This window comes from Hetaerina americana, unplaced genomic scaffold (assembly GCF_022747635.1).
Source record: "Hetaerina americana unplaced genomic scaffold, ioHetAmer1.1.p SCAF_1, whole genome shotgun sequence".
NCBI classification, from domain to species: domain Eukaryota; kingdom Metazoa; phylum Arthropoda; class Insecta; order Odonata; family Calopterygidae; genus Hetaerina; species Hetaerina americana.
Window position 1 is genome coordinate 114,443,866 of NW_027286069.1, and position 27,355 is coordinate 114,471,220.

The following is a 27,355-nucleotide window of genomic DNA, read 5'->3' on the forward strand; positions in this document are numbered from 1 at the left end:
GAATTTTTCGTAGCATCACTTAATTTTTTTCAAAAGAAAAATATATTGGGGCTTTAGAAAGAATCAAAGGCAATGCAATAGTTTAATAATCATTTGTCAACCCAATACGATTGAGTAATATCACTAGATGTTTTAGTATTACTTATGACACTCAATGGGATCAATTTATTTGTTAATAACGTCAAATAATTTCATTACGTGCAAATCTGAGACGCTGAAAATGATTATTTTTAATAAGTAGAACTTTTACCAAGATTGGTTGAAAACAGACATTAAAATGAGAATAAACAGTGCTTAATATTTTGGGCAGGTTGATTTCAAGTGTAACTTGCAGCAATCCTAAACCATTTTTGAAAGTGATCGAGTTGCTATACATCAGGACATATTAATGGTAGAAGTAGGAAATTCTACTGTGAAGCAAATTTTCTGAAAAAAAAGGTTTTTAAATGCGTTATGCATGGATGATAAAATTTCAATCATAAATAATTTGTCAATAATATTTTTATAAAAAAACCAGATTCTATAAAATATGTGGATTCTGCGACAAAGCTGCTCCGCTCTATAGTCAATGATCAATGCATCAAGCTACTACGTATGCTGATCCTATCATGAAAGATGAGATATTTCACACACTACATCAATAGTTATGCTTAATGATGTCACGCTTCATTTGGAGGATGTTGCCCATTATAACAAAAGGAGCCACGTTACACTCTGTTGAACAAAATGTTACGCCTTCGCTTTCTCTTGGTTCAAACTCGTAAGGGTAACTAAAGATGTCGCGACCAGCTGGTAATTACTCCTCCAAGAAACACTGGTAGTATGATCCCCAGTGCTTCATCCTAGGCAGTTGATGACGACCTCATCCCCCGGTTGTTTCCAATGGGAGAGGGACACATGTAAATCACGTCCCCATACCACGTAATCATTTCCCCGACGGAAGCGCTACACTTCCTCCCATTGCAGTGAGTATACGTTTCTATAAGGTGACTCCGGATCATCTGCTGATAGTAGCGAGTATTGTTCGCCAGGATAAATGCCTTATTCCATACAATAAGTGAGTTAGTTATCCGTCGCTATGGTCTCCGTCAGCAACGACTCACCCTTCTTCCGCCGGTCTATTGTGATGCCTTGGCCGTCTTCCCGCCGCCACATGATCTTCGGTGCCGGGAATCCGTCCGCCTTGCACATGAGCGTGATGTTCTGATTCTCCCTCACGGCCACTGTTGACTGCGTGCTATCCTCATCCAGAATGTTGGGCGGAACTGAAATCAAAGGAAATCCAAGTGAAGTCGACTGAAACCAGATTGGCAGGGCACTGATTACCTTAAAACCTACCCATTCACATAAACATACAAAGGACACATTTTGAAATATTGCATAAAAAAATAATTGTTCATCATATAATTAACAAAGCAAGGCATAATATCCAATTTATCTAAAATCTCTGAGCCACCAACTTCGTGGCGTTCACTATTGATGCGGAGACCAATATATCAACACTTTTTACTTCGCGTCCACAGTTAACTTTTTTTTTAATTCTGTTGATGGGTTCCTTCTTACTTGTTCTGATGATCCCGGATGAAGAATTCAACCGTGGTATGATGAACGCCAATGTGGTAAAAGATTTTATTTATGCTATACAGTTTCGCAATATCCTTCGATGTCATACATACGCTTCACTGTAGCTATAACGCATGAATATAATAGTTTAAATTGTTGCTTCAAAAAGTATTTTTCCCACTTGAATTTCACCATTTAACTAGACTAAGAATCACCTTATTCTATTATGTTATACGTTTAAGCGGATATGTTGTCATATTTGATGGCACAACTTGACATTTCCAATAGCATCTGAATCTAGATTTACATACTCGTAAACGTGCATGCAACTGTGGCACAGGAAAATAATTGGCAAACTCGCACACAGAGTGTAAATAAATTGGTGTCAAAGAGAATTCATGAATAATATTATTATACTATGGATATCATTAACACACGATGCTCTGCTCTGTGATTGAATTTTACCGTGATCTCAAATGGCGTATTCCTGCGCATGCAGTAAACGTATGCTCGTGTTGCGTTCAAGGATATCGATGCCAAATAAAGGAGAATATTTAACTGTAGCAACATTTATGGAAGAAAAAGATCCCCATTCATGAACAAAATTCATTTTATATTTATTCTCAAAAACTCTTTTTTACTTTTCATAAATGTAACTAAATAACAATTTTACTGAATATCTTATATCATACGCCGTGATGATAATAATAAAAAAACGTCTTTATTGGGGAGAGTTTGAGGCTAGAGGATCACTTATCCCGCCTAAACCACTCGTCGTTTAAAAACATACATAAATCAACAATGATTCAAACAAAGAGTGGCGACAATTTTACAATGATTTCAGGAAAATGAAATGCATCAAAAAATCGTTATTAATATATAAAATAAATGCGAAATGAATCTGTGAATGAAAATGTGATCACGAATAATTGTAGATGATCATGTGGACTATGATTGATGTTGATGATCGTGAACAGTTGAACACTCATGGTTCTAGTAACTTGTTATTCAAGCACCTAATATAATATTATTTACTTATTGATATCAAATGATTTATCGTAACTTGGCATACAATATACTCAATATATATTCAATGCCTAAAAAATGGGCCTGCTATCCATCCACTCAGCCTTCGAGGAAAAGCACATGGCTACAGATAATAAATGAAAAATTTCAACAAAATTCTCTTCAGCTAAACCTTGTTAATATTTGGGGGATAATGGAGGCATATAGAAGTTTTCTATGATTCTCGACGATTGACACCTCCAAGAGGTTTCTAGGAGTAGAGCGAATATGGATGGATTCCGCGAAACTTTTGATTGCATTCTTTTGAAAGCATTCTTTAGCTTTACTTCGAAGTCACGACTCAATAAATTACATTTGCTTGCGTGTTGAACCGAAATTCAGGATGGAAATACGTGGAAGGAAATGATTTTATGATTGCAGCTGCTTGACAAAATCAAAATTTTCGAGAATCAATTCATAACCTATACAATACAAACAATGACTCTCCACTCTTAATTTCCTTGTCATGACCTAAGAAACACTGTTTTATCTGTAAAAGGTGGAAAACGGTATTAACATGATGCTATTTCTTTATGCCTGTGAATTTATTTTCAAAATTTTTCCGTTTTAGTTTAGACACACTCTGCAGTGCACTTATAATTTTCATAAAGACGTACGGCAATTATTTTCCACAACTCGTATTTAACTGTGAACATTAACAACTCATTAGAAAATATGTACTTCTTATGTTGATATTGGTTCCGAGTGTTTGATCATTAAACAGAAGATAAAGCACAGCACATCGCTTTAATAGATCACCTTTATGAAGACATTAAATTTAGGGAAAATAATAGTAAAAAAGGATATAAACATTAACCTGATGCTTAAAATATTTCAAATTCAAAAATATCTCAACCTAAACGCACTCACGCGAGGAACCAGAGCAGAGGCATCCAAAACACAGTTTGGAAAATCACCGTCCCTTTTAGCTCAACGTTTCCTATGCAGAATAGGTTTCTACAGTTGACGAACAGCTGCTCACGTTGAATGAAATTGAGAACCATTACTCTAAACTCTTTTTTTATATATTTTTTGTAAAAAATCATCCACAGCTGATTCGACAACCTCTCAGTCATTTTACTTACATAAAATTCAGAATGGCTCACCTAACTTGCATTTTTGTGCAAAACCGTTGAAATATCAACATTATGAATGACCAAATGTTTAAATTCAATAGAAAAACTAATACTTAGCTTTGAGGGTTGATTGAGATTACTATTATGTTCTGAAATGAAAATCCTGTAAATAATCCACGCCGACAGATTATTGTTATAAGCTCTAACCTCCGTGACATTTAAAAAAACGGATAAAAAACAAGTTTATCCCAAATCGTTTGAGAACAATCGCCATTTATATAAAATCGGATGAATTTTCATGATAATTCAATCAAAATGTGGCATTCTATGAACAAATTTGAAATGTTTCCACAATTATTGTTATTCCTGCAACTCTGTTACCGACTTCAAGGGTATCTATCTGAGTAAAATCAACACCCAGTTAATGATTCCGGACCTAATATTCGACCAAACCAAATAATAACGAATATTAATGAAATTTTTCTGAAGTCCTTAATAAACTCATGAAACAATAATAATATATGAATGAATATATGAAGAATAGATTACTAATAATTTGCACATTTCTCTATGTAAATTTACCGCATTTGGTTAGTGGCACAAGTAATGTAAAATTTCCCATTGACTATGTCATTAAATAATTTTCATGAAGCGGTTTATTTTATTCATCAAACCAGTTCATTGTAAGCACATTTTTAAAAATTCCTAAAATCAAATTTTCTCAAGCGTAATAAAATATGTATTTCTTTTTAAGATATCTTAACAAAACGTGAAGAGTTACCAAAGTGACTTAACCTAGAGCATATGCTTCTTCTTGCAATGCAAGTTGCGTTGTATTTCAAGAATGGCACCCATCTTTTCTTTTCATTTTCAAGCACATTTTTTATCTTACTGAGTCATGGTCTAAATAACTAATTACAACAAACAACTTCTGATTTCCCATTTTATCACATTGCACTTATTTCTTGATCCAAAATCTCCGAGAACAATTAGCCTCATTTTTCTAAAAGAAATATTTACATACATTGAGTAAAGTTTTTCTTAGACATCATCAGTAAAACACGTGTATCCTAAGAAAATAAAACTTATTTCAAGGTAGATCGAAGGAAAAGGTTCTTGTACATTAGTTGACGTTCCGCATAAATGATCAAAAGTAATGGATGAAATCTAATGCACAGTTATGAGTAACCGTTGAGCAATAAAAGCCACTAATTTTCTTATTGTAAATATTTTTGCACGTTGCTAACTACTGTAGATAACACCGGACATGAAATATTTGCAAAAAATACCCCCTTTCGCATGGTGTTAGAGATGGCAATGATCGTTTTTAAAAATTAACGATCCGTACCATAATTTACGGGGAACTGCATTATTTTATTCAAAGTTAAAAACTGTAATATACCTGAAGGGTGTTTTGATTGGCGATTGCGGACTGATTGTAATTCTACTAAATAATAATAATGCCATTTGTGACCTCCACTCGGTGCGTGGTAATCTTGCATACTAAGTAAGTGAAGCAAATTTATTACGCTGAGCTTCTTCTAGATTCCCAGGAAGATCTGGGACTCGCAAAATCAAAAAGCTGGACAAAAGCATTATCATTTATTAACATGCACATGGATTAATTCGCGAATATAGAGTAAATGATAAAAATTAAAAAAAGGGTAGTAAATATCTCCTATCATTATCTCTGTATTTGTACGTCACTTTGCAAGTAAAATACTTTTACGATTTCAAGTACAGTTCGTGCTTCAGTAAATGCCTTTTTCTTTTGGCGCACATGGCGATAGAGAAAGGCAAACCAGCATCCGGATCTACCACACGTTTGAATTTATTGTCCACTGAGAGAAAACACAGCACACATCTTGCCAAGACTGAATACCCCAAAATCCAATTTTTTTAGTAAAATTAAAAACACTGTACTTGGTGATGTGCCTGTGACCTCAACTATCTCGCGAACGATTTCAATCTACTTCGTCGATCATTCAAAACCCTATTGTGGATTTCGTCAATCATTTCGAAGGAATACACTTCTGCTGGATGTCCCGAAGGATGTTCGTAATTGGTGGATATATGGCCACGTTAAAACTAATTTACCTAATTGTAAACATTGGCAAACACAAAAGCATATGTGCTCTGAACATCATCCAACTCGGCTTTGATCTCTTTCAAGGTGAAACCTTCAAAATTGAAATTATTACTGACAAACTGTTTTTTTTCATATTTATGGGTAAATAATTGTACATTGCAGTAAGAGTATTAATATATAGTCCTTCGATATTAAGTTAACGTTATTAAGGTGCAATCGATACTAATTTAAATTTTCTTAAATTGTAATAAATAACATTTGCATTATGAATAACTGTTCGTAGCACTTTTCCACTTGATAAAAATATTTTTATTTACGACCCGGTTTCGATGTATTACATCATCATTTGGTCTAATGATGATGTAATACATCGAAACCCGGTCTTAAATAAAAATATTTTTATCAAGTGGAAAAGTGCTACGATCAGTTATTCATTATGTTCGACTTCCACCACATCACGCCTGAAGCTACTCAATTTAACATTTGCATTGATTAAATGAGAGAAAACTTGAAAAAATATCTATATATATATATATATATATATATATATATATATATATATATATATATATATATATATATATTTATAACCCAAGCTACACGATTTTTTGGTTATCAGCTTTTCCTGAAAAACACGATGTGTGAATATCACACGCCGTCAAGCCTACTTATTTACAATCAGTCCAAAAATAGCAGTCTGCCCTTAAAATCGGAGCATTAACAATAGAGTATTAAAATTTGCAAGCACTCAAGCCCTGAGTGGATCTTAATTCAGCCAGGTGTGAATCGAACCTACGACCCTTAGAATAGCAAACGAGGGCATTAACCGGGGACGGCAAATTCAGCAGGGCCCTGGGTGAGCTCTGTCATCACCTACCAAACCGACGTTCGGCGTTTTACTGTGTTAATGGTTATATATATATATATATATATATATATATATATATATATATATATGTATACATTATGCATATATATGTATATATATGTATATATGTATATATGTATATATGTATATATGTATATATATATGTATATATATATATATATGTTCATATATATAATATATTTTTGGGTCGCATTCCATGCCTTTTACAGACTCTTTGGGGGTAGAGTGTTTCGTGGTGCATTTTCATGTGGTAGTGATGTTTCAATTTCTTGCTTGTTGTGTCCTGGCTTCCGTGTTGTAGGATGGCTTTCGTGCTGCATCATGGGGTGCAGCTTTTAAGTTGTTTTGCGGCATATGTGTTTGCGTGAGTATTGGATAAAGGGATTTTTGAATGAGTGTGTGCGCTGCTGTGGGTGTAATTTTCCGTGTTGTTGTTTTGCATGTGGTACTTTTCCTTTTTACGGTTGGTGACCTAACACTCCCCGCCACACGCCCTTGCAGCGGCTTGCGGGGTATTATGTAGATGTAGATTTATATGTATATATATAATGGGCTGACACAATATTACACAAATAGAATAGAATAGCAACATTTAAAAGGACACTCACACGGATAATTGTTCGAGCTTTCGGCCCTCTCAGAGGCCTTCTTCAAGAGAGACTCTATGTATATATATATATATATATATATATATATATATATATATATATAGATATATATACATACATATATTTATATATATATATACATATATTTATATATATGTATATATTCATGTGTGTGTAGAATAGGTTGCGCTTTATGACGTTCAACTATTCTTGATCGAAACTAGCAATTAATAGCAGTAAACAAAAAAGTAATAACGAAAATTTAGACTTAACTCTTATCATATTTCTACACATACATATAGACCACACGCCATCTAAGCGCCAAGTTAATCTAAGAAGGAACTTATTTCGAAGATGAAACCGCACCGTAATTAAAGTTTGTAAATAAAATAGTGAGCTGAGAGACCTGTCTGTAAGTTTGTATAACTTATTCCGAACCTCCCGAAAGTTACAAATGATAGGAATTGCAGCCTGACAGCAGAATGAGGGAGGCAAGTGAAGAAGAGCAGCGGGTAGGGGAATGCTGCGAATGGAGCGGAGAAACAATTAGAGGGAGCAAGCGAGTGGGAAGGTGCCAGGGAGTGATGGTAAAGCGTGGGCGAGAGGGGGTCGTCGGCGGGTGCTCCCGCACCGGTGCGCTCAACATTGCGAGGAGGTGTGGCTGGAGGGAGCCTCCCCCTCCCCCTGTGTCATTAGGGAGGAAAATTGAGTCGCGCAAGTGGGAGTCGGTCGGGCCGTGCGTCGGTCAGGGCACAAGTGGGGAGTGCGTACGTAAGGAGTGCGTTTTTATCAACAACCGCCGGCAGATTGTGGACGCGGGAGAGCAGCCAACGGAGGAAAATGGCAGCCGAGAAAAATTATAAGACTTCTCTTGAAGAAGGCCTATGAGAGGGCCGAAAGCTCGAACAATTTACCGTGTGGGTGTCCTTTTAAATGTTGCTATCCTATTCTATTTGTGTTATATTGTGTCAGCCCAATATATACATATATATATATATATATATATATATATATATATATATATATATTCTATATATATATATTCAGATGCCCTCCCTGGACTACAACCTTGACGTAATGGAAGGGCTTGTGCGTTCCGATGACCCCTAGAGCTGTGCTGGCGGGAGTAATAATAATTCCTCCTGGTAGGGTCACCCATGCCAGATAGGTCGAAGGTTAGGAGCCAGACGAAAGGTAGTCCACGCAGCGTCTGTTCCTCAGTGAGGCGGCTGCAATGGCGTCTGACCCCAGTGGGGCGGCCAGTAAGTGATGGTGTCACGTTAAAAACACTATTCAGGAAGGCAACGGGAAACCACCTCAATTATCATTCCCAAGAACAATGTGATGGACAATAGAGATATTTTGAGTCCTGGCAACCACGGGGCTCGGCCCAATCGGCCGTGTGTCGTGCCCGGCAGCGGGGGAGGCTAGGCTTCCGCGGTCGTCATCCCACGAAACCCTTGCAAGGGAAAACCAGCAGCAGCAGGACAGAAGACGCAGGAGAAGAAGACCAAATTAGTTAGAATAGGAACGTGGAATGTTAGGACAATGATGAGGACGGGGAAATTGGAGAATGTTAAGCGAGAGATGGAAAGGGGAAATATAGATATTTTAGGTCTATGCGAGGTGAGATGGAAAGATAGCGGGGATTACTGGAGTGATAAGTATAGAATAATATACAGCGGTGGGGACGAGAGCCAACGAGGGGTTGCCATAGTATTAAATGAAGAGGTAGGAAGAAGCGTAGTCAACATAGAGCAGGTAACGGATAGAATACCACTAGTGGAGATAAAAGTAGAACCGACGAGCTTAGTTATTATTCAGGTATACATTCCACCGAGAAACCATAAGAAAGAAGAGGTCGATAGGATGTACGATCAGTTAGAGGACATAATCGCGTGTGTTCCTGCAGGGAAACATTTGATAGTGATGGGGAATTGGAATGCGACGTTAGGCGAAGGAAGAGATGGTGATGAGGTGGGGGACTACGGTTTAGGCACGAGGAATGACCGCGGGGAGAAAGCAGTTGAGTTCTGCAGGAGACAGGGGTTAGTCATCACCAACACTTGGTTTAGACACCACAAAAGACGCAGAACATGGAAAATGCCAGGTGATTCAGGAAGATATCAGCTAGATTATATCCTGGTTAGACACAGATTTAGGAACAGTGTGATAAATTCCCACAGCTTCCCGGGAGCGGATGCGGACTCAGACCACAATTTAGTTTTTATGAAATGTAGCGTACGTTTCAAAAAATAAGGCAGGGGTGGTTAGTTAGACTATGGAATGTGAAAGCATTAAATGGTTTGAAAAGGAAGGAATACAAACAGGTGGTAAAGGACATCATGGACGATGGTAAAGAGATAAGTACTATCGAAGAAAAATGGGAAATGATCAAGAAAGGGTTGTCTAAAGCCGCAAAAGACACTATTGGAACCGTTAACGCAAAAAGGACTAGGAAACCATGGATCACGGATGAGATGATTACAAAGATGGATAAGCGGCGAAAATGAAAGAATATAAATACAGAATTAGGAATAATGAAGTACAAAGAATTGAACAATAAATTGAGCAAAATGCCCTAAATTGGGCAAAAGAGGAAAGGGAAGGAACAGGATAGGGATGTTGGACCATCCTGAAACCTAGCTGCCCATCCTGACTCCCCGTTTCCCACCCGCACCTGAGCAGTCTGAGACATGTACAGATTGCGGATTAGCCTCCTTTCCCTCCAATCTATTCCTATTTTCTGCAATATACTCATTAGTTTTTCCCAATTCACTCTATCAAACGCTTTTTTCGAAATCTACGAAACAGGCAAATACCTCCTGGTTGTGTTCTATATTCCTCTCGATTAATAATCTCATTACTGCAATGGCATCACGCGTACCTCTCCCCTTCCTAAACCCAAACTGATCATCCCCTAAGTAATCATTTGCCCTACTCTCTATTCTTTTGTTTATGATCCTGAGAACAACTTTAGCTGCGTGGGATATCAAACTATATATATATATATATATATATATATATATATATATATATATATATATATGTATATATATATATATATATATATATATAATAAATATAATATAATTAAAAAACCTGTGTCTGTACGTATGTCCAATCACGGATACCCACCAAATTCCGATCACATATTCACAAGGAAACAGGTATGAGGGAAACGGGCAGGGACAAACATAAAAGACGAATATAGTAATGGTGGAAGAAGGACAAATTATGCGGATTGCTGGTGGGAAAACGTTTCCAGCAAGTTCTAGTGAGGAGAAAAGGGAAACGGAGGTTTTTGGGAGTGTTCGGCAAAAGTGGCGGTGCAGGGGATGTAAAAGGGTATTGGCCCCCCCATTGGGCAAGGTTCAGATCGGCGCTTGGGCAGGCTTCCAAGAATTAGATGCATGCCACCTCAATGGTTTTGAGTTATTGATGCGTATCTAAAGATAGGAGGGAGTTTTTAAAATAAAACTGAATGAAAAATTGTAGAGGGGGGGCATTGGGAACTTGTAGAGAGACTAATGCCGAAGAGGTTTTGCGTGAAGCGCAGTGACTGTTGATGCGGATGTTTAGGGGTGTGGTGCACTGGCCAAGGTATAAGGAGGGAGAGAGTGTGCAGTTAAGTTGGTATATTGTGGTGCGGTAGGAATATGAGGGAGTTGTCTGCGATGGGAGAGTATTGGTCAGCTGAAAGAGGAGGCAAGGAGCGTTAAAGTTGGTATATGTTTTACATTATGGTCTATAGCAGGGTACTTGTGCAGGCTTGTGGATGGCACAGGATTTGGATTTAATATACCTGATGCATTTGGGGGCCGGTTATGAGTAACAGAGGGAAATTAGCGTAACATATATGCGGTTGTTTTTGATATTTCAGAATGCGGAATGTGTCTTTGATATGTTTGACGGACTGAATTACCGGTAGGTTTGCCATGCAAATGGAGAAGGTGTACGCGTTGGTGTCTTGGCAAGGGTTGGACGGGTGACAGTGTCGAATGGTTATTTTTTAAGTATGTATTCTGGGTAACCGCCATGGAAGAGAAATTTATGTAGATTGTGGATGAATTTGCAAAGGGAATTTGGTTTATTTTTATTTATTAACTGTTGACATAGAGGAAAGATGACTTAGATAGCGTAGGTGGTGGTGAAGGAGAGAGAGGAGAAAATAATGAGGGAGGAAATGATTTTTCCAAAGGATTCCATGTTGTGTGGCCAGTGGAGGAATACATCATGCGTATACATAAGGTCCATTGGAGAGTTGTTCGAAAGTAACTGGAAAGGAAGTTTTTCTCAAGGAGGGCATGGTAAAGTTTTACTTATGAGGGTCTGAATCTAGATCCTATTGCATAGTTTTTGCCCCACAGGTAACCTATATCAAGGAAAGATAAGGATTTTTGAGTAAGGATGAGGCGAGAGGTATTCAGCCGAAATTCTGTGCTTGGTGTAGTGTTATGGGGCTATCGGAGAGATAGTGAAGACCACAAAATAACTCCCTCTCCCATCCATGTCTTCTGAACTCGTCCCTACTACGCCCGACCCGTTCTACCTATCTTCCATACCCTCAGTTTTCTCTCCCTTCCATTGAAAGGGGTGGTTTTCTCCACCGAAATATTAAGAAAACAAAAATTCATCTCTTAAATTTGTTTCTCTATGTTTCATAGTGTTGCTAGTGTTACGATGAACTGCTTTATTAACAAAATACTGTACATATCTAATCTATAATCGGATTATAAATAAGCAACACACAATACATTCATATATTGTTTTTTTTGCAGGAAGCTCTCCAATTTTATCTGGCTAAAAACCTAGCTATAACTGGTGAAATACTATCTTGGACATTGGCCTAATTTTGATACCCTGTTTCTTGAGTAAATGACTTCACTTAGGAAGGATAACAAATCTTAATCTAGGCTTAACTTCTCTTCTAGATGAATAGCTGACCGAAGCACTTTTCCACTTGAAATTTTTTTATTTTTTATTTTACGATTGGGTTTTGATGTTTTTTCAAGTGGAAAAGTGCTTCGATCAGTTATTCATTACACTCGACTTCCATCACATCACGCCTGAAGCTTCTCAATTTGTCCTCTTCGAGAGTTAGGAAACATACGTCGCTTATAAACTCAGGAAACCTAAGCCAGGAAGCAGGATGTATTTGAGAGTCTCATAAAAGGACTGCGAGGCTCACAGGTAAGCACTGCCGTATAGAACCAAAGGTAAATTTTAGCGCCATTTCATATTTTTTGTCATCAATAACCTCCTACGAGGATAATTACTATTTGAACGCACAAAAAAACACTTAAATAAAATACAGTCGTATTACAATTCAATTTTCTACGAAGGGACCCACGGCATTGTCTTTGACATGCCTCGTTAAAAATGGCCAAGTTGTCGTTTCTAGTTTGACGACACGAGTTAGGTGAATTTGAGATGGAATGCCCGTCGGTGCTTCACGGAGATCTCTAGAGTGAGGAGAAGATGGGTCCTCATCCTGCACTGCATTTAAAACACTTTTTCCCGTTCATTTACCCAGCCCTCACTCCCCAGCCTCGCATCCATCCCACAATTCCCTGCTGCCGCCGAGATCTCATTTAGCAACTCTCCTCCTCCATCTAAAGTGTTCCCGTTCCTGTTCGCCAACACTCAGTCCCATCCCCATCCGCTCCCTGCCCCACTTTTTCTCTCTCTCCCCCCTCCATCCTCCCCATCCCTCCCCCCCTCAAAAGAGCGCCACAATAATGCCCCGGAACAGAGGCGCACTCGCATGGGTTAATTATTACGCTCCGAGGGACGTTTCCCCTTCATTCTCCGGCCCACTCTCTTTAACTCACCAGTACCTGACTGTATCGAAAGGGGGGTTGTAATGGCGAACACTAGTCTCAAACTACCCACCCTCTGCTCAACTCCACAGAGGGCCTCACCCCTTCTTCGCCCTTCCCCCCCTCACCGTGCCCCCTATCTACCCCTTTCCCTTCATGACTCCGACAATTGTAACCCTCTTCCTCCTCACTGCCAAAGAAATAGGCGCTCAACATCGTTATTTTCGTCGAATCTGGGGCATCGTTTGGATAGGGGTAAGAAATGATTCAAGAAAACGGTTGTATCAATTTCCTTTGGTGGAATAAAGAGATCGATAGAAATGAATCCTTAAGGGAGTCGCAAGGGACACTGTCCGTACTTTTTTCCGAGATGACTCTTCCCATCCATTTCGTCGGACGAAGGGGAAATAAAAAAACTCGAACAATGGACGGCCGATATCCAATTGCGATATTGCATCGGGAACTTTGGTGCGACGATCGAAACAATTTGGTCCAAAAACTGAAATTTCTCTTGATTTCGATGAAAAAGATATCTTTGAGAACGGAGATATTTCTCATTCTCCTTGAAGTAAGAAGGGTGTTCCGGTGGTATTGGTTTTGTAAACATTTAAAACGCTCATGCTATTAAACGCAGATGATTATTTTTAGTGGCTCCTGAAAATCAAATCGTTATGACTTGAGAGTCTTGCTTGGTAGTCTACTGATTCGAGGCATGTTTTCAAGATGACTCACAAGAATAACATTAGTCTTACAAAGTAAAACATTTCCTAAAGCAAAACTATTGCTTAGTGGGCGTTACTTTCTTCCTTCTTCTCCCACATTTCTCCCGCCTTTCATAATTTATATTAATGTATGCCTGCCTCTTCCCTCACTTTCCCCGCTCACCAACTTATTATACGAGGGTCATCCGGAAAGTAGTACCCGTTCGTGAAATAAAGACACAAAAGTAAATATTAACAAACATAAAAAATTTTATTTGAAAGAGGATACTTTAAACTACTTCTCAACTTAATCTCCAAGCAAATTAAGGCATTTGTCATAACGTGTGACAAGTTTCTGTATTCCTGCTGCATAGTCCTTCGCCGCCAGCTCATTGAGATACGCGAGGGACCCATCTTGCACAAATTTTTGCATAATGCAGATGGTGTTTAACAATTTCATGAACAATTGTTCGAGAAACATTGGGAAAATGCTCACAGATGTCATCAATTGTGACGCGCCGATCGTTCCTCACGAATTCGTCAACTGAGCTCACCAGTTGGTCTGTAATGACAGACGGTCTCTCCGAACGCTCATCGTCGTGTGTGTTCCCCCTCCCCATGTTGAAGTTGCGACACCACCGCCGAACAGACGACTCGTCCATTACATTGTCTCCATACACCTCCTTTAATTGGCGATGAATATCACATGGGCGAACGTTTCTTGCATTGAGGAATTTAATCACTGCCCTCACTTCACAACTGGCGGCGTTCTCAATTTTTTTAAACATTGTAAACAATCACAGAAACAACACAGGCAATGCTAGCGTCACGCAACTTGGCTCAGAGAAGGCAGACAAGCCACTGAAGCTATCTGACCTCGTCCAGCGGCTACTCGCGTCGTCAGCACTTCATGCGGCACGAACGGGTACTACTTTCCGGATGACCCTCGTACATTCTTATCTATTCTTCTCCACACTTTAATCACTCTAGCTTCTGACCTCTTCCTCTTGCCTATAACACCATATTTCCAAATCATTCGGCGCTAGGATCAAAATAATATTATTCATCAATTTTTACTTTATGCCTTCACCTAGTATCCTTGGAATCAATTTTCCCGTATTTGAGTGTGTATGACTTGTTCTATGGCTACAACCCAGGGAAAAACTCTCGATCACTTCTTTATATTACAAATGTATGAAGTAGACCAAAAGTGTTTCTATCGTAATCTCTAAGCCATATTTTTCAATTCAAAAGTCCGTCGGTTAGAGCTCTTGTTGAACAGAGCTCAGGGAAGTGGATACAGTGCCTTTCATTATACTGCATGTAATGCATCATCGTTTTTTATTAGGTCTCAAAAAAACATTTCAATTGAATTGGCGAATTTTTTCTGCTTTCATACTGCATACTCAAAACGATTAATTGTAGATGGATGTATTTAATATATTTTATCCAAGTTTATAGCCATAATATTCTCAAATGATATTTTCTAATGAGCATATAATTAATTGGCTCTAACCCACCAAGTTACTATGATACCGTGAATCAAGTAGCTCTTTTTTATTGCTCTTTATGCATCTATACATTCTCTACTGCCTGAAATAGATATAGTATAGAGATTTATAATATTCACCCATTAAAATGAAGTTCTAAACACGTTGACTATGAAAATATACAATAGCGACGCATAGATTAATTTCTCAAACTTATCTAAATATTATGAAAAAAATTTAAAATACGGATTGATGCAATTTGCCAAATTTGTTAGCTTATAAAAGAAGGGATTCAAAAAAGAAACTTCGGAAAATTCTACTCAGCCATGTGAACAAAATGATTCTTGCTCCCGTCTTAGCTTGAATTCGGACATTTTCTTTCTGAATATCCCAAAAGAGTAAAAAAAAACACTTTTATTCGTATGCAGCAATAAATATAAATTATAGTTTGAAATTTACTCAGGCTACGATGCAACAAGGGAGGATCACGACACTGTATCTCAACTTGAGATTCTAAATGCCCTCACAAGAAATGTTTTCTGTAATGTTCAAGAAAATTCTGGTAGAGTTTAACACGTGACGGACTCCTTCAAATATAGTGCAATGGCTGTACTGATTTAAAGTAAAACTCGCATATAGCGGTACTGTATAAGCCACACATACCACACAAAAAGTATGTGTACATATAGGCAACAGGTATGGCTAATTCGCCAGATATATCAAACGTCTTCTTGTAAAAAACTGAAAATTTCATGGAAATTGCCAGGGTTCAATTTTTTTTATGGTCACCCGTGGGATGATCGAGAAACCCTTTTTCTGAGATTATAGAAACCCGTTCCCTCAGCACTTGTGAGCACCAGTGAAACACGATTCACCTCATTTTGGTGCTCAAGGCTGGAATAATTTCGCGGCCACGCACTCCATTCTCTCTCCCTCCTCTCTCTAATCTCCTTTGCCTAGATCTCCATCCGTCTCTTATCGAGTCACTTTGCTCAAATGGCTCCCGGAATCGTCCCAAGAATCGAACGCACATCCGAACGTGTTATCCCACACGAACATTTGTGAAAGACGCTCGCTCCCAGAGGTCGTTCGCCGAGTCCAGACCACTCCTACTCCCTCTCCTCGCGTCCATCTGTTCCTTTGATTGCGCCGTTAAGATACGGCGCCACCGAGCCCGTAAAGTGGACGATCGCCTAGTCCGAGCGGAAAAAAACTGAAGCGCCAAAAAAACACTCGCCACGTCCCTTTCACTTTAAGGCTTTAGGTCTTCCGCACTCTCCCCCCTCACCCTCCCCCTCCTTCATCCCACGCCCCTCCGGCTAATCATCCGATCGCACTGCATCCATCTTGATCTATCCACGTCTCTTTTTCCACACCCGTGGGATCCGTCTCGGAAATCTCTCCCTTTGCCACGCTGTGTGGTCAATCTCCCTCCCCAACACCTCTTCTGACACTTGTTTTACACGCAGCTCGATGCTATATCCTTTATTCTGTGCCTACACGCATCACTCTCTCCTCTCTCTTGATCGTTTGATACGAGGGCGAACATCATCCTTTCTATGGGAAGCGCCCAGGGCGAAAATGTTGGTGGTGTGCTGAAGTTTCATTAGACACAAGTGTAATTTTTACCCACTTGAAATAAAATTCCTTAAAATAACAAATCCTAATTTCCTTTATTGAAATGAAGTACCGATCATGTGGATTCATCAGTTTTGATAAATTTTACTAATGGGAACCTAGTGAATCCATATCGATTCCTTCAATGGCTATTCTGCGTAAGTAAATTAATAATTGAGTACCATAAAATGTTTTGCATTAAAATGATAGGTAAATATATCATATTAACCATTATCATTAATAATTTTTTCCTAATAAGAAATCAATCCGTGATTTAAGGTTATTTGTGAGAGCCAAATAATTCCTTTGTTAAAATGCAACTAGCAGTGCCGAATAAAAGGGCAATTAGACTGGAATAAACTTCTGCGATCCCTCAAGAGTTAACTCGTCCCGAACTAAAACTTACACGCACTTTCGGGAGTCATTTCCCACCCGTTTGGCCCCCGAAACCACACAGCCTGTGTCGGGAGGGGTCAGGCGGATTTGTAGACCGCCACCACCGCTGCTGTAGGGCGGAGGAGAAAAAAAAGTCATCACCCAGTTCGCGGAACTGTCTCCGGCAGCCGTGCTGCGGCCACGGAAACTTTTCGACATCCCGAAACCTTCGAGTTCTCGGCGGCGACGCAGTCACTCGGTACCCGCCCCCCTCCCCTACTGCCGCCCGCTGCACGTTTCCCAGGCCGGAGTACCTGGTGACTACTACTTGCTCACCCCCGCGTGGTTGCAACAGTGTAACCCCGCGCCCCCAACGCGCCTCTCCTCACGGCAACACTCTCGGACTTATTTTGCGAAATTATTCAACTGAGAGAGAAAAAATTCTGAAAGTTGGCAAACTACTCCCTCCACATTACAGCCCCGGTTCCTCCAATTACGAGAAAATGAAGAGAGTACGCCGCATTACAGCGACTTACACTTCCATTTGCTCCAATCTACAAACGTGACTATCGTCAAACCTCATTCCTCATCCTAAGGGCTGATTGGGCGGGTGAGTTTGATGCTCACCAGATACCAAAGTTTCTTAGCGTGTGCGTGCGAAATTTGCATACTAGGGGGGTTAAATCCTCCCTTGTGTCGCATGCAGAATTTCGACAAAGTCCTGATGACCAGAAAATCACAAAGCCTTTGGTTCACACTTGAGTAAATGTATCCTTCAAATTTGCAAACAAGAATTAATAAAGTCTCAACTAGTACGCAAACATACATATCCAAAATGATATTTGTTCCAGAAAATAGATTCATCGTTCAACTCGTTTGAGGTCTTAGACCCGAATTCTCCATGTGTAGGTTTCGTTTTTCTATGCGTCATCTGTCATTGAACTCACCTCTTCACGTCAAATAATCATTCACATCCCCTAACGTGTAACGTAATACTTTTCGTCTCACACGGGCAATAGTTCTCGAAAACCTGCAAACCACCAGACTGCGTGTTTCAATCCTTGTAATATCTAAAATACCAACATGAAATAAAACTCTAAAAAATTTCAAAGGAAAGACGACAATGAATCAGATTCATCACAAAATACCTAACGTGGTATGCATTCTATACCCAAATTGAATATTGCGAATGCTTCCAGAAGGAACCAATTCACGATAAATTTACATCCAAAGATGATACATGAATTTTTAACATCTGCCTGGATCACTAACTATTTTCTTGCCTTTGCACTCCATCGATGGCTCCTGACCTTGCCACCTTTCCCGCGCCAAAGTTTACCGTTTTTTACCCTCAAATCAACCCTCGCATATTTTGCCGTCCCCTTCGCTCCATTTCTCAAGGCAATCCCCTGACACATAAACTCAACTTCCATCCAATCCACTATTTACCACAGACCACATGAGAATGGCATAGAGTGAAAGCGATGATACATTGGATAAATACCATTCCAAGTATCAAAAGTCATCATACATATAAAATAAATTCGTTTTACCTATTTAAAAAGGAAATATATTTATTTAAATTTAATTATTTCAAATTTTTCCAGCAAATACAAGTACTAAATGATAGTGATGCTCTTTTCATTTAAAAAGATGATTGCTAACGCTATGCTTTTTTTGTATCCTCTAATTTTTTCAATCGAATAAAATGCACCAAAGATATTTCTGCGTTGAGCGTGAGCCCTGAAGAATAAAGAGGACTAGCTTTCAATGCAACAATTTCTGAGTGTAAAAATCATCAGTCAAGGAGAATGATTTTAAAGCTCTGAAATTGTTCCATTGAAATGCACATTAGCGGATGACTCCGTTAAAAGTTAATGTTGCGGCATCTCCCGCAGTTTCTTAGGGCTAGCTTTATTGAGTATCATGGCATTTTAAAGGTGATTACATTTTTATTCACTCTGGGCTTTTTTATGAGTCGTAGTGAGTTAAAATTTGATGCTGTCATTTCCTCCACAATGACCACATTATATAAGCTTTTTTCTGATTTAAATCATAATTGAAGTTTAACGATCTCAAACGGTATTCTTGAATAAATGGTAATCTTCAATAATAAATTTAAGATAAATTATATGTATTCTGCGCAAACTTAGAGTGAAATTAGTTTATCACTGAATCTTCCAGTACCTATGCAAATCAAATTGTGTATAACTCCTCGTCAATTAGTATGCTCCCTCAGTGAGGCAATTCTGATTTGTAGAAACTCTCCAAGATTATCCGTTATCAAACAAAATCTTTAATCTTTCTAAAAGTTATGCTTCGGCGTCCTAATATATTTCCTAATTACTAAATTTTCTTTCACTGATGGCACCAACCATGGCCATTATATCCAGTCTTCACCTTAAGAGTGATCCAAACTCCTTTATCGAATGCTTCCGGATTATTTATGTTTCTTTAACAATTCAAAAGTTCGGTTTTTAGTGATTTATTCGCACAAATTTGATTGGGCCGCAAGCTAACCCCTTTGAATTTTAGTGGCCCTAACTGCCTATAAAATCGTAAAGTGAGATCAATATTGGTTTGGATTTTTTATGACTGCGCTTAAAGATAAACCACTGATGGTGAGAACCGACTCAATTGATTGAGTACACGAGTTTTATCGTCCACGAAACTGTTTCGTAATTTCCCCGTCTACAGAAGAGAACAACAAACGGTTTCCACAACAAAATTTAATATCAGTTATTTCATCATCACTTAAATGATTTTTACTTATATGAGTATCCACATCCATAGTTCAACATATTTTATTGTATTTTTCTAAAGCAACATTTGCAATTTCTCCCCTTTTTTTACCAAATGCTCCAACGCCTCCTCTTCATTCTTGACACTGGAGCACTCCCAACACTCCCGACTTCCTCATACCCTCCCCTTCGCCCGAATCCTTGCTTCCGCTTCTCAAGAAAGGAACCCTCTTCACACGGAACGCAGCCTTTCCCTTCCTTCCCTCCCCAGTCCCCCGAGAGAGGCAGCCGCACCCTTACTCTAGACACCGCGGCCCATTTCACGCGCCTCCCAGGGCGAGCGAGTCTCTGGGCGAGTTGATGAGGGCCTGGGGGGGGGGGGTAAGCAGGCGGAGGGTTGTCGGCGGGGATGCGCGTTAAACGCCTCTTGGCCACGTCAAATTATCCGTGAAAGACCCGGAGGGGATGAAGTGGGCCGGGGGCAAGAGGTCGACCGATGGGACTGGATGCCTCGGACAGATGCTTACTGTGATGTGAATCCCTTTCCCCCCGAACATTCAACACCCCCCCACCGACAACTCCCCCTTCTCTTGAAGAGCGAACATCGAATAATCAATCTCCCGACCCCGGAATTCGTCGCCATTACTCCGCTTGGATCCCCGTCCCCGAAGCTGGGAGGGGAGGGGGATCACCGTATTTGACGCAATTTCCCTACCCTAACACCCCCTGCCATCCTGCCACTGCATGCCACACTTTTCTTCCAGGGTGGTCCGGAGAGCACCAGAGAAATGCCACCACTTTTGTAGCTGAAACGTTTCGCACAGTTTGGTTACTGAGTGCTCACTCGAGCCGTCCATTTAAAAATCATCAATGGTCAATAGTTAAACGTCCTCCGACGATGTAAGACTTGGGTGAGTCACTCCAGAAGTCATCTTAAGATCTACATAGAAATTAAAATGTTTTTTCTTCAACTCACATTTTGTCAAAACAGAGGAAGGTGACTCAGGGAAGGGAGAAATAATGATCGGGGGGAGTAACGCCAGGCCAGGGGGATACTGAGAGGCGATTTCGAGAGAACCATCGAAGACCTAAAGAGCAACCATAGAACCGTGTTTGGATGAGAAGATTGGGAAGGTAGACGAGAAATGGTAATGGAAGAATATAAATGGAGAATTAGGAAGCTGGAAGTACAAAGAGGTAAATATTAAACTGAGGCTTGAAACTAATAGGGCGGAAGAAGCTTGGAGGTCGCTGTGGTAGGCTGAGATTGAGATCTTAAAAAGGAGGGAAAATTAGGGTGCGCTGCACGAAGAGATGGAAGATATTTCAGGAGGTATTAACGGAAAATCCGTGCTCAATAATAAATGGGTCGTTGGAAAATTATTAATTTAAGCAAGAAATATTTGAGAAAGGGGAAAAATATATAGTGGATCTATATGCTACAAACATAACACAAGAAATCATATAAAAAGAAAGAGAGTAATGCGCGGATGGATATAGTTTGGGAACTGGTTTATGTGATGGCAATGTGATCGAGATCAAAGAAGACCCTTGTGATACATAAGTTTTCCTTGGAGCCACTAAAAGATTTTCGAAATCGTGGAAGGAGGAGTATTTTATGGGCAAATTCGAAGCATTCCTCAGGAAGGAATGTTTCTGGAAATGGACGTCTCACCAGCGTTGTTCTCATCCCAAAAAGGGAAAGGAAGCCTGATGTGAGGGCTCTGGGGCAATAAGTTTGATTTCACAGGAAGCAGAAGTGACATTCAGAAGCATCAACAAAAGAATGTAGATGAGGGCTAATAATTACTTGTGTGACGAACGGTTTGGTTTCATAAAGGGGAGGAATAAGTGTGGTGCAATTACATTACTGAGATCACTAACAGAAAAAGAATAAGAGGTCAATGTACGTAGATTAATTTGTTTGTTAAGTAGATTTCGAGATTAGGTCAGATAGATATCACTGAGTAGAATTATTGAATGCATTGCATCAGGAGAACATTTTATGGATGAGCGACGTATCTGAAACCCGTACAAACACAAAAGTGTGACACAACCTCGCTCAAACAGATGAGGGGCGTGTGGATGAGGTAAAATCGCAATGGGCATTGCTAGGAATAGAAGTAGGAGAAGGATCTCTACTATAATTCAGAATAGTTGATCTGCTTGCATGAGCAGAGGAAAAAGTTAAAATGCCATGGTGGTAACTGCAGATAGAAATGAAGGGCATTGGAGAATTCATAACATCAGGTAAATTCGCGGATAATCAAGATTCAATAAGGTAGTCAGCCAAAAGGTTATAGCTATTTTGGAGTGCATTAAAATCCGTGTAATAGGTATGTGATAGAATAATAATTGTGAAAAAAGATCAAAAGTTAGGAGCTATTCGAGAAGGACGAAGTGTAAGCTAAACGTTAAATTAAGAGGTCAAACATGAGCGTGTGGAGCGGTTTAGGTATCTTGCAAGTGCTTTGAATGAAAAATGGCACGTTTGTAGCGATATAGCCATAAGAATAACTAAATTGGAGAGAGAATCATTCACAAAACATAAGAAATCAATCTCGAGGATGTTAAATATGGATTTTTAGAAAACACTTAAAAACCTTGATCTGAAGCGTAGCTTTGTACGGCTCGGTAACTATGTCGTTGGCTCAGGATGATAAGCGTAGAGTGGAAGCTTTTGAGATGCGGGTCTGGAGTAGGATGAAAAAGGTTGGAAATGGATAGAAAATAAACCAAATAAAAGTACAAGATGGGGAAGGGGGTTGCATTTTTCTGGAGGCATGCAAAAATGCAGGAAAAATGAATGCGGAGTATTCTCATCAAGGATGGATTGCTGGAGACTGTGAAAAAGGGAAGGACGTCAGAGAGAGTCTTCTTTCGCAAGATTAGAAAAAGAACAAGGATGCTGGAAAAAACGTAAAGGGAAAACAAAGAGCGTATGCAGAATTGAAGAACAGTTTATTTTAGAGAGGGGATCAGATTTCTCTTGTCAGGCGAAATAGGATGTATGGGGGTGTACAGTCTATGTCCTTACCGTACACATCTTAAACGGCAAACTACTGAAAGAAATTATTCAAAATTCAACAAGGTGCACCCACATTAGGATAAAAAACCATGAACACAGTAATCCATCCGAATGTCGGCTAGATGCATTCCAAATAAAATTCTTTGAGAGCGGCGCGGATACATACCAACGACTTGCAGGTACCCCACTTGGCTGATCATGGGATTGGTGTTCACTTGGCACATGTAGTAGCCTCTGTCCTCCTGCTGCACGCCGCTCACGTGCAGGAGCCACGTCTTCTGGTTGTCGTAGGAGACGCTGAACCTCGGCAACCGGGCTATGACGTGCCTGTGGATGGTGAGGATCATCTGCCGGTCGATGTGGATCCACGCCACCTGAAGCAAGGGGAACATGTGGCTTGGTGAAATAGCAGGAAACTGCTCGGAAACCCTCACACCCAGTCTGATCGCTTGAACTCATCATTCTCGATCTGGGACTTGTGGCATACTTATGGAAGCAAAACCTTCTCCATTCAATAACCAATTGTTTACTGCCAATTAATATTAAAAATTTCAATAATTCCATAATATGAATACATCACTGGGCATATTATTCCTAAAATATATTAAAACGGAAATATATCCGAGATTTTGATCGTTGAGTTCTGTTCGGACATTTGGAAACCAAAAAAATGTGATTTTTCTGGTATTACATATTCGTACAATTCAAGTTTTCTCCGCTATCTTTTCACGGTTTATAGTACGAATACCACAATTGTTTGAGAACACACTTTTTTATTACCCCAGAAAAATTCCTCCGGAGTTAATTACAGTATCATTTGGCATCAGTCACGAAAATTGAATTGTTTCCCCGAATGCATCAAAGTTAATAATTGTTATCCTCAATTTCTCAACGGTTACTTCAAGTACCTGTATATGAAGGCGTGTAAATCTTCATTAACTATTATACATATGTGATTCCCGATATACACTACATTCACTTTTAAGTTTCTCTACTATCTCTCTCTCTATGTATGTATGTATGTATGTATATATATACACACACACACACACATATATATATATATATATATGTATATATATATATATATATATATATATATATATATATATATCATAAATAGTGTATAAACAGTAAATATAGTATGTATATATAGTATATATGTGTAAATATAGAGTATGTATATATACATATAGATGATTTCTTCAAAGAAACATCGAAGTGTTAAATAAAAAACTTATAAGACCACATAAAAAGAACACTCCCACCTTATTTCATAAATATTTCGACGGAATTTGGCTTCGTCTTCCACTGAAGAGAGAAAAGAAGCAGTGGTACTGTTTCTTCTAAAAAAACGGAGCTAAATTCCGTCGAAATTATTAAGAAATAACGATATATATATATATATATATATATATAGGGAGGAAGAAAGTACTCAGAGATGTAGAGGGGTCTGATGTAGAGTAGGATGATGGATTTTGTGTTTTGTTAGGAATCATAAAATATTTATTTAGTAGCCGTGTCCGTCCAAAAACTTACCTTAACCGGTAGATTACCTAATAATATATATATTATTAGGTATGTGTGTGTGTATATATATATATATATATGTGTGTGTGTATATAAATTGATCTAAGATATCGGCGTATATGTAGATAACTATATTTGTATGTGTGTGTATATATATATATATATATATATATATATATATATATATATATATGCTCTCGTAGACGTAACACGGAAGTGCCGAATAGTACAATACACAGTAACACACAATATACGAGGGTCATCCGGAAAGTAGTACCCGTTCGTGAAATAAAGACACAAAAGTAAATATTAACAAACATAAAAAATTTTATTTGAAAGAGGATACTTTAAACTACTTCTCAACATAATCTCCAAGCAAATTAAGGCATTTGTCATAACGTGTGACAAGTTTCTGTATTCCTGCTGCATAGTCCTTCGCCGCCAGCTCATTGAGATACGCGAGGGACCCATCTTGCACAAATTTTTGCATAATGCAGATGGTGTTTAACAATTTCATGAACAATTGTTCGAGAAACATTGGGAAAATGCTCACAGATGTCATCAATTGTGACGCGCCGATCGTTCCTCACGAATTCGTCAACTGAGCTCACCAGTTGGTCTGTAATGACAGACGGTCTCCCCGAACGCTCATCGTCGTGTGTGTTCCCCCTCCCCATGTTGAAGTTGCGACACCACCGCCGAACAGACGACTCGTCCATTACATTGTCTCCATACACCTCCTTTAATTGGCGATGAATATCACATGGGCGAACGTTTCTTGCATTGAGGAATTTAATCACTGCCCTCACTTCACAACTGGCGGCGTTCTCAATTTTTTTAAACATTGTAAACAATCACAGAAACAACACAGGCAATGCTAGCGTCACGCAACTTGGCTCAGAGAAGGCAGACAAGCCACTGAAGCTATCTGACCTCGTCCAGCGGCTACTCGCGTCGTCAGCACTTCATGCGGCACGAACGGGTACTACTTTCCGGATGACCCTCACAGAAACAAAAAAAGAAGAACACTCACACGTATTTTCTTGGTATTTCGACGGAAACAATCCGTCTTCATCTGAAGATATAGAAGTAATCATTATTTCTATACTCTATACTATACTTTCTATACTATAATCGATTACTTCTATATCTTCAGATGAAGACGGATTGTTTCCGTCGAAATATCATGAAAATACGTGTGAGTGTTCTTCTTTTTTTGTGTTTCTATATTGTGTGTTACTGTATATTGTACTATATATACATATATATATATATATATATATATATATATATATATATATATATATATATATATATATATACAAATATAGTTATATATATATACGCAGATATCTTAGATCAATTTGAAAATAAAAAAAATGGATAAGGCATGATTATATGGTTATTCCATTATGACTGGAACGAACTAATTTTAAAAATTTTAAGATAAGAGGAACCAATTCTCTCCGTAACACAATGATGATTTCGTCGTTTAATTGTTTAATACTTTGTCGTAATTGTAATACTTGGTCAGCGTAAAAATCAAATAACTGAGCATACAAGATATATATATTTGGTTGAATTCTCGTCTTTTGTTTCGAGAGTGACGCAAGAAAAATGGCAGATCTGTAAAACGGTACGAGAAGGGTTGAATTTTTTCATTGCGAATTTGACAGAAGGAATCGAGTGTCGTTTATTTTCCCGGGAAGCCGCCCGTCTGGTAAGCCGGGGCAAGGCCTGCGCGGGGTGGAATGGGGGCCGGGAAAGAGCGACGGGAAAACGGCATTTGAATAACATGCGCCGCCCCCGAGGGGGTGGGGGTTGAGAGGGTGAGCACACGGCGGAGCATCCGCAAGATGACGGCGCAGGGCATGAAATGCCGCTGCTTCCTTTGGAATATTGAGCCCATACCTCCAGGGCTTATTCATAGATTCAAAGGGAATATGTCCTCATCGAAAGCTGAATATATATTTCTGATGCATAAGCAAAACTCAGAAACTTATAGTTCACCGAGAATTAGCGAAGTCTGATGAATAAAAGCTTTTCAAGGTCGTCAAATATGGAAGTAAACTGAATATGCCGAAGTTTGGTATCAGTTAATGGCGAGAAAGTTATATTTTTCAATTTTCCTCACATAATAAATTCACTGGATTTATCTTTGACCGTGTTAAATGAATTTGTTTCATTTTTATTAATATCAATGGCCATATTTTTTACACGCAGTTGAGTTCAGGTTATACGGTTCTTCATTAGTTAGTTTACCTTTTCGAAATACGTTTACAAATATAAATGCATTGTTTAAGGATATAAATAGTTAAATATGGTTAAAGATTATTTTGGCTCATAAAATTGTAACCGTGTCTCTGAAAACAGTAAGTATGCATTACATCTGCTGATAACATTGCTATCAACAAATATTTGGAGAAGCAGGTTATATTTATTTTCTCTGCTTCCATTAGAAAATTTACGGTTTTTTACTCATGCATATTCAAATGAACATATGTATATAAATACACATATATACATTTATATACCCGCATGTACATGTACTGCTCCGGTTTGCAGATGACATCGCAGAAGTGGCGGAAATGCGAGAGGACCTGCAAGCAACTGTAAGTGTTATGGATCAAGTACTGGGGGAGTATAATATGAACATCAATAAGAGGGAAACTAAAATCCTTGTGCGTGGAAGACAGGAGCTGAATGCAGATATAACAATTCGAGGGGTGAAACTAGAGCAAGTAGAATTCTTCATCTACCT

At 38.9% G+C, this 27,355-nt stretch overlaps 1 protein-coding gene across 1 annotated transcript in view; it reads right to left on the reverse strand.

Annotated features, from left to right (window-relative positions):
- The window catches only part of LOC139696001 (lachesin-like), a 481,837-nt gene that overhangs the window by 249,558 nt on the left and 204,924 nt on the right, over positions 1–27,355 (reverse strand). Inside the window, exons 3-4 of the mRNA XM_071594649.1 lie at positions 23,231–23,438; positions 1,104–1,265 (exon numbers count right to left, since the gene is read on the reverse strand). Coding sequence (XP_071450750.1) covers positions 1,104–1,265; positions 23,231–23,438 — 370 coding nt within the window. The remainder of the gene's footprint in view (positions 1–1,103; positions 1,266–23,230; positions 23,439–27,355) is intronic.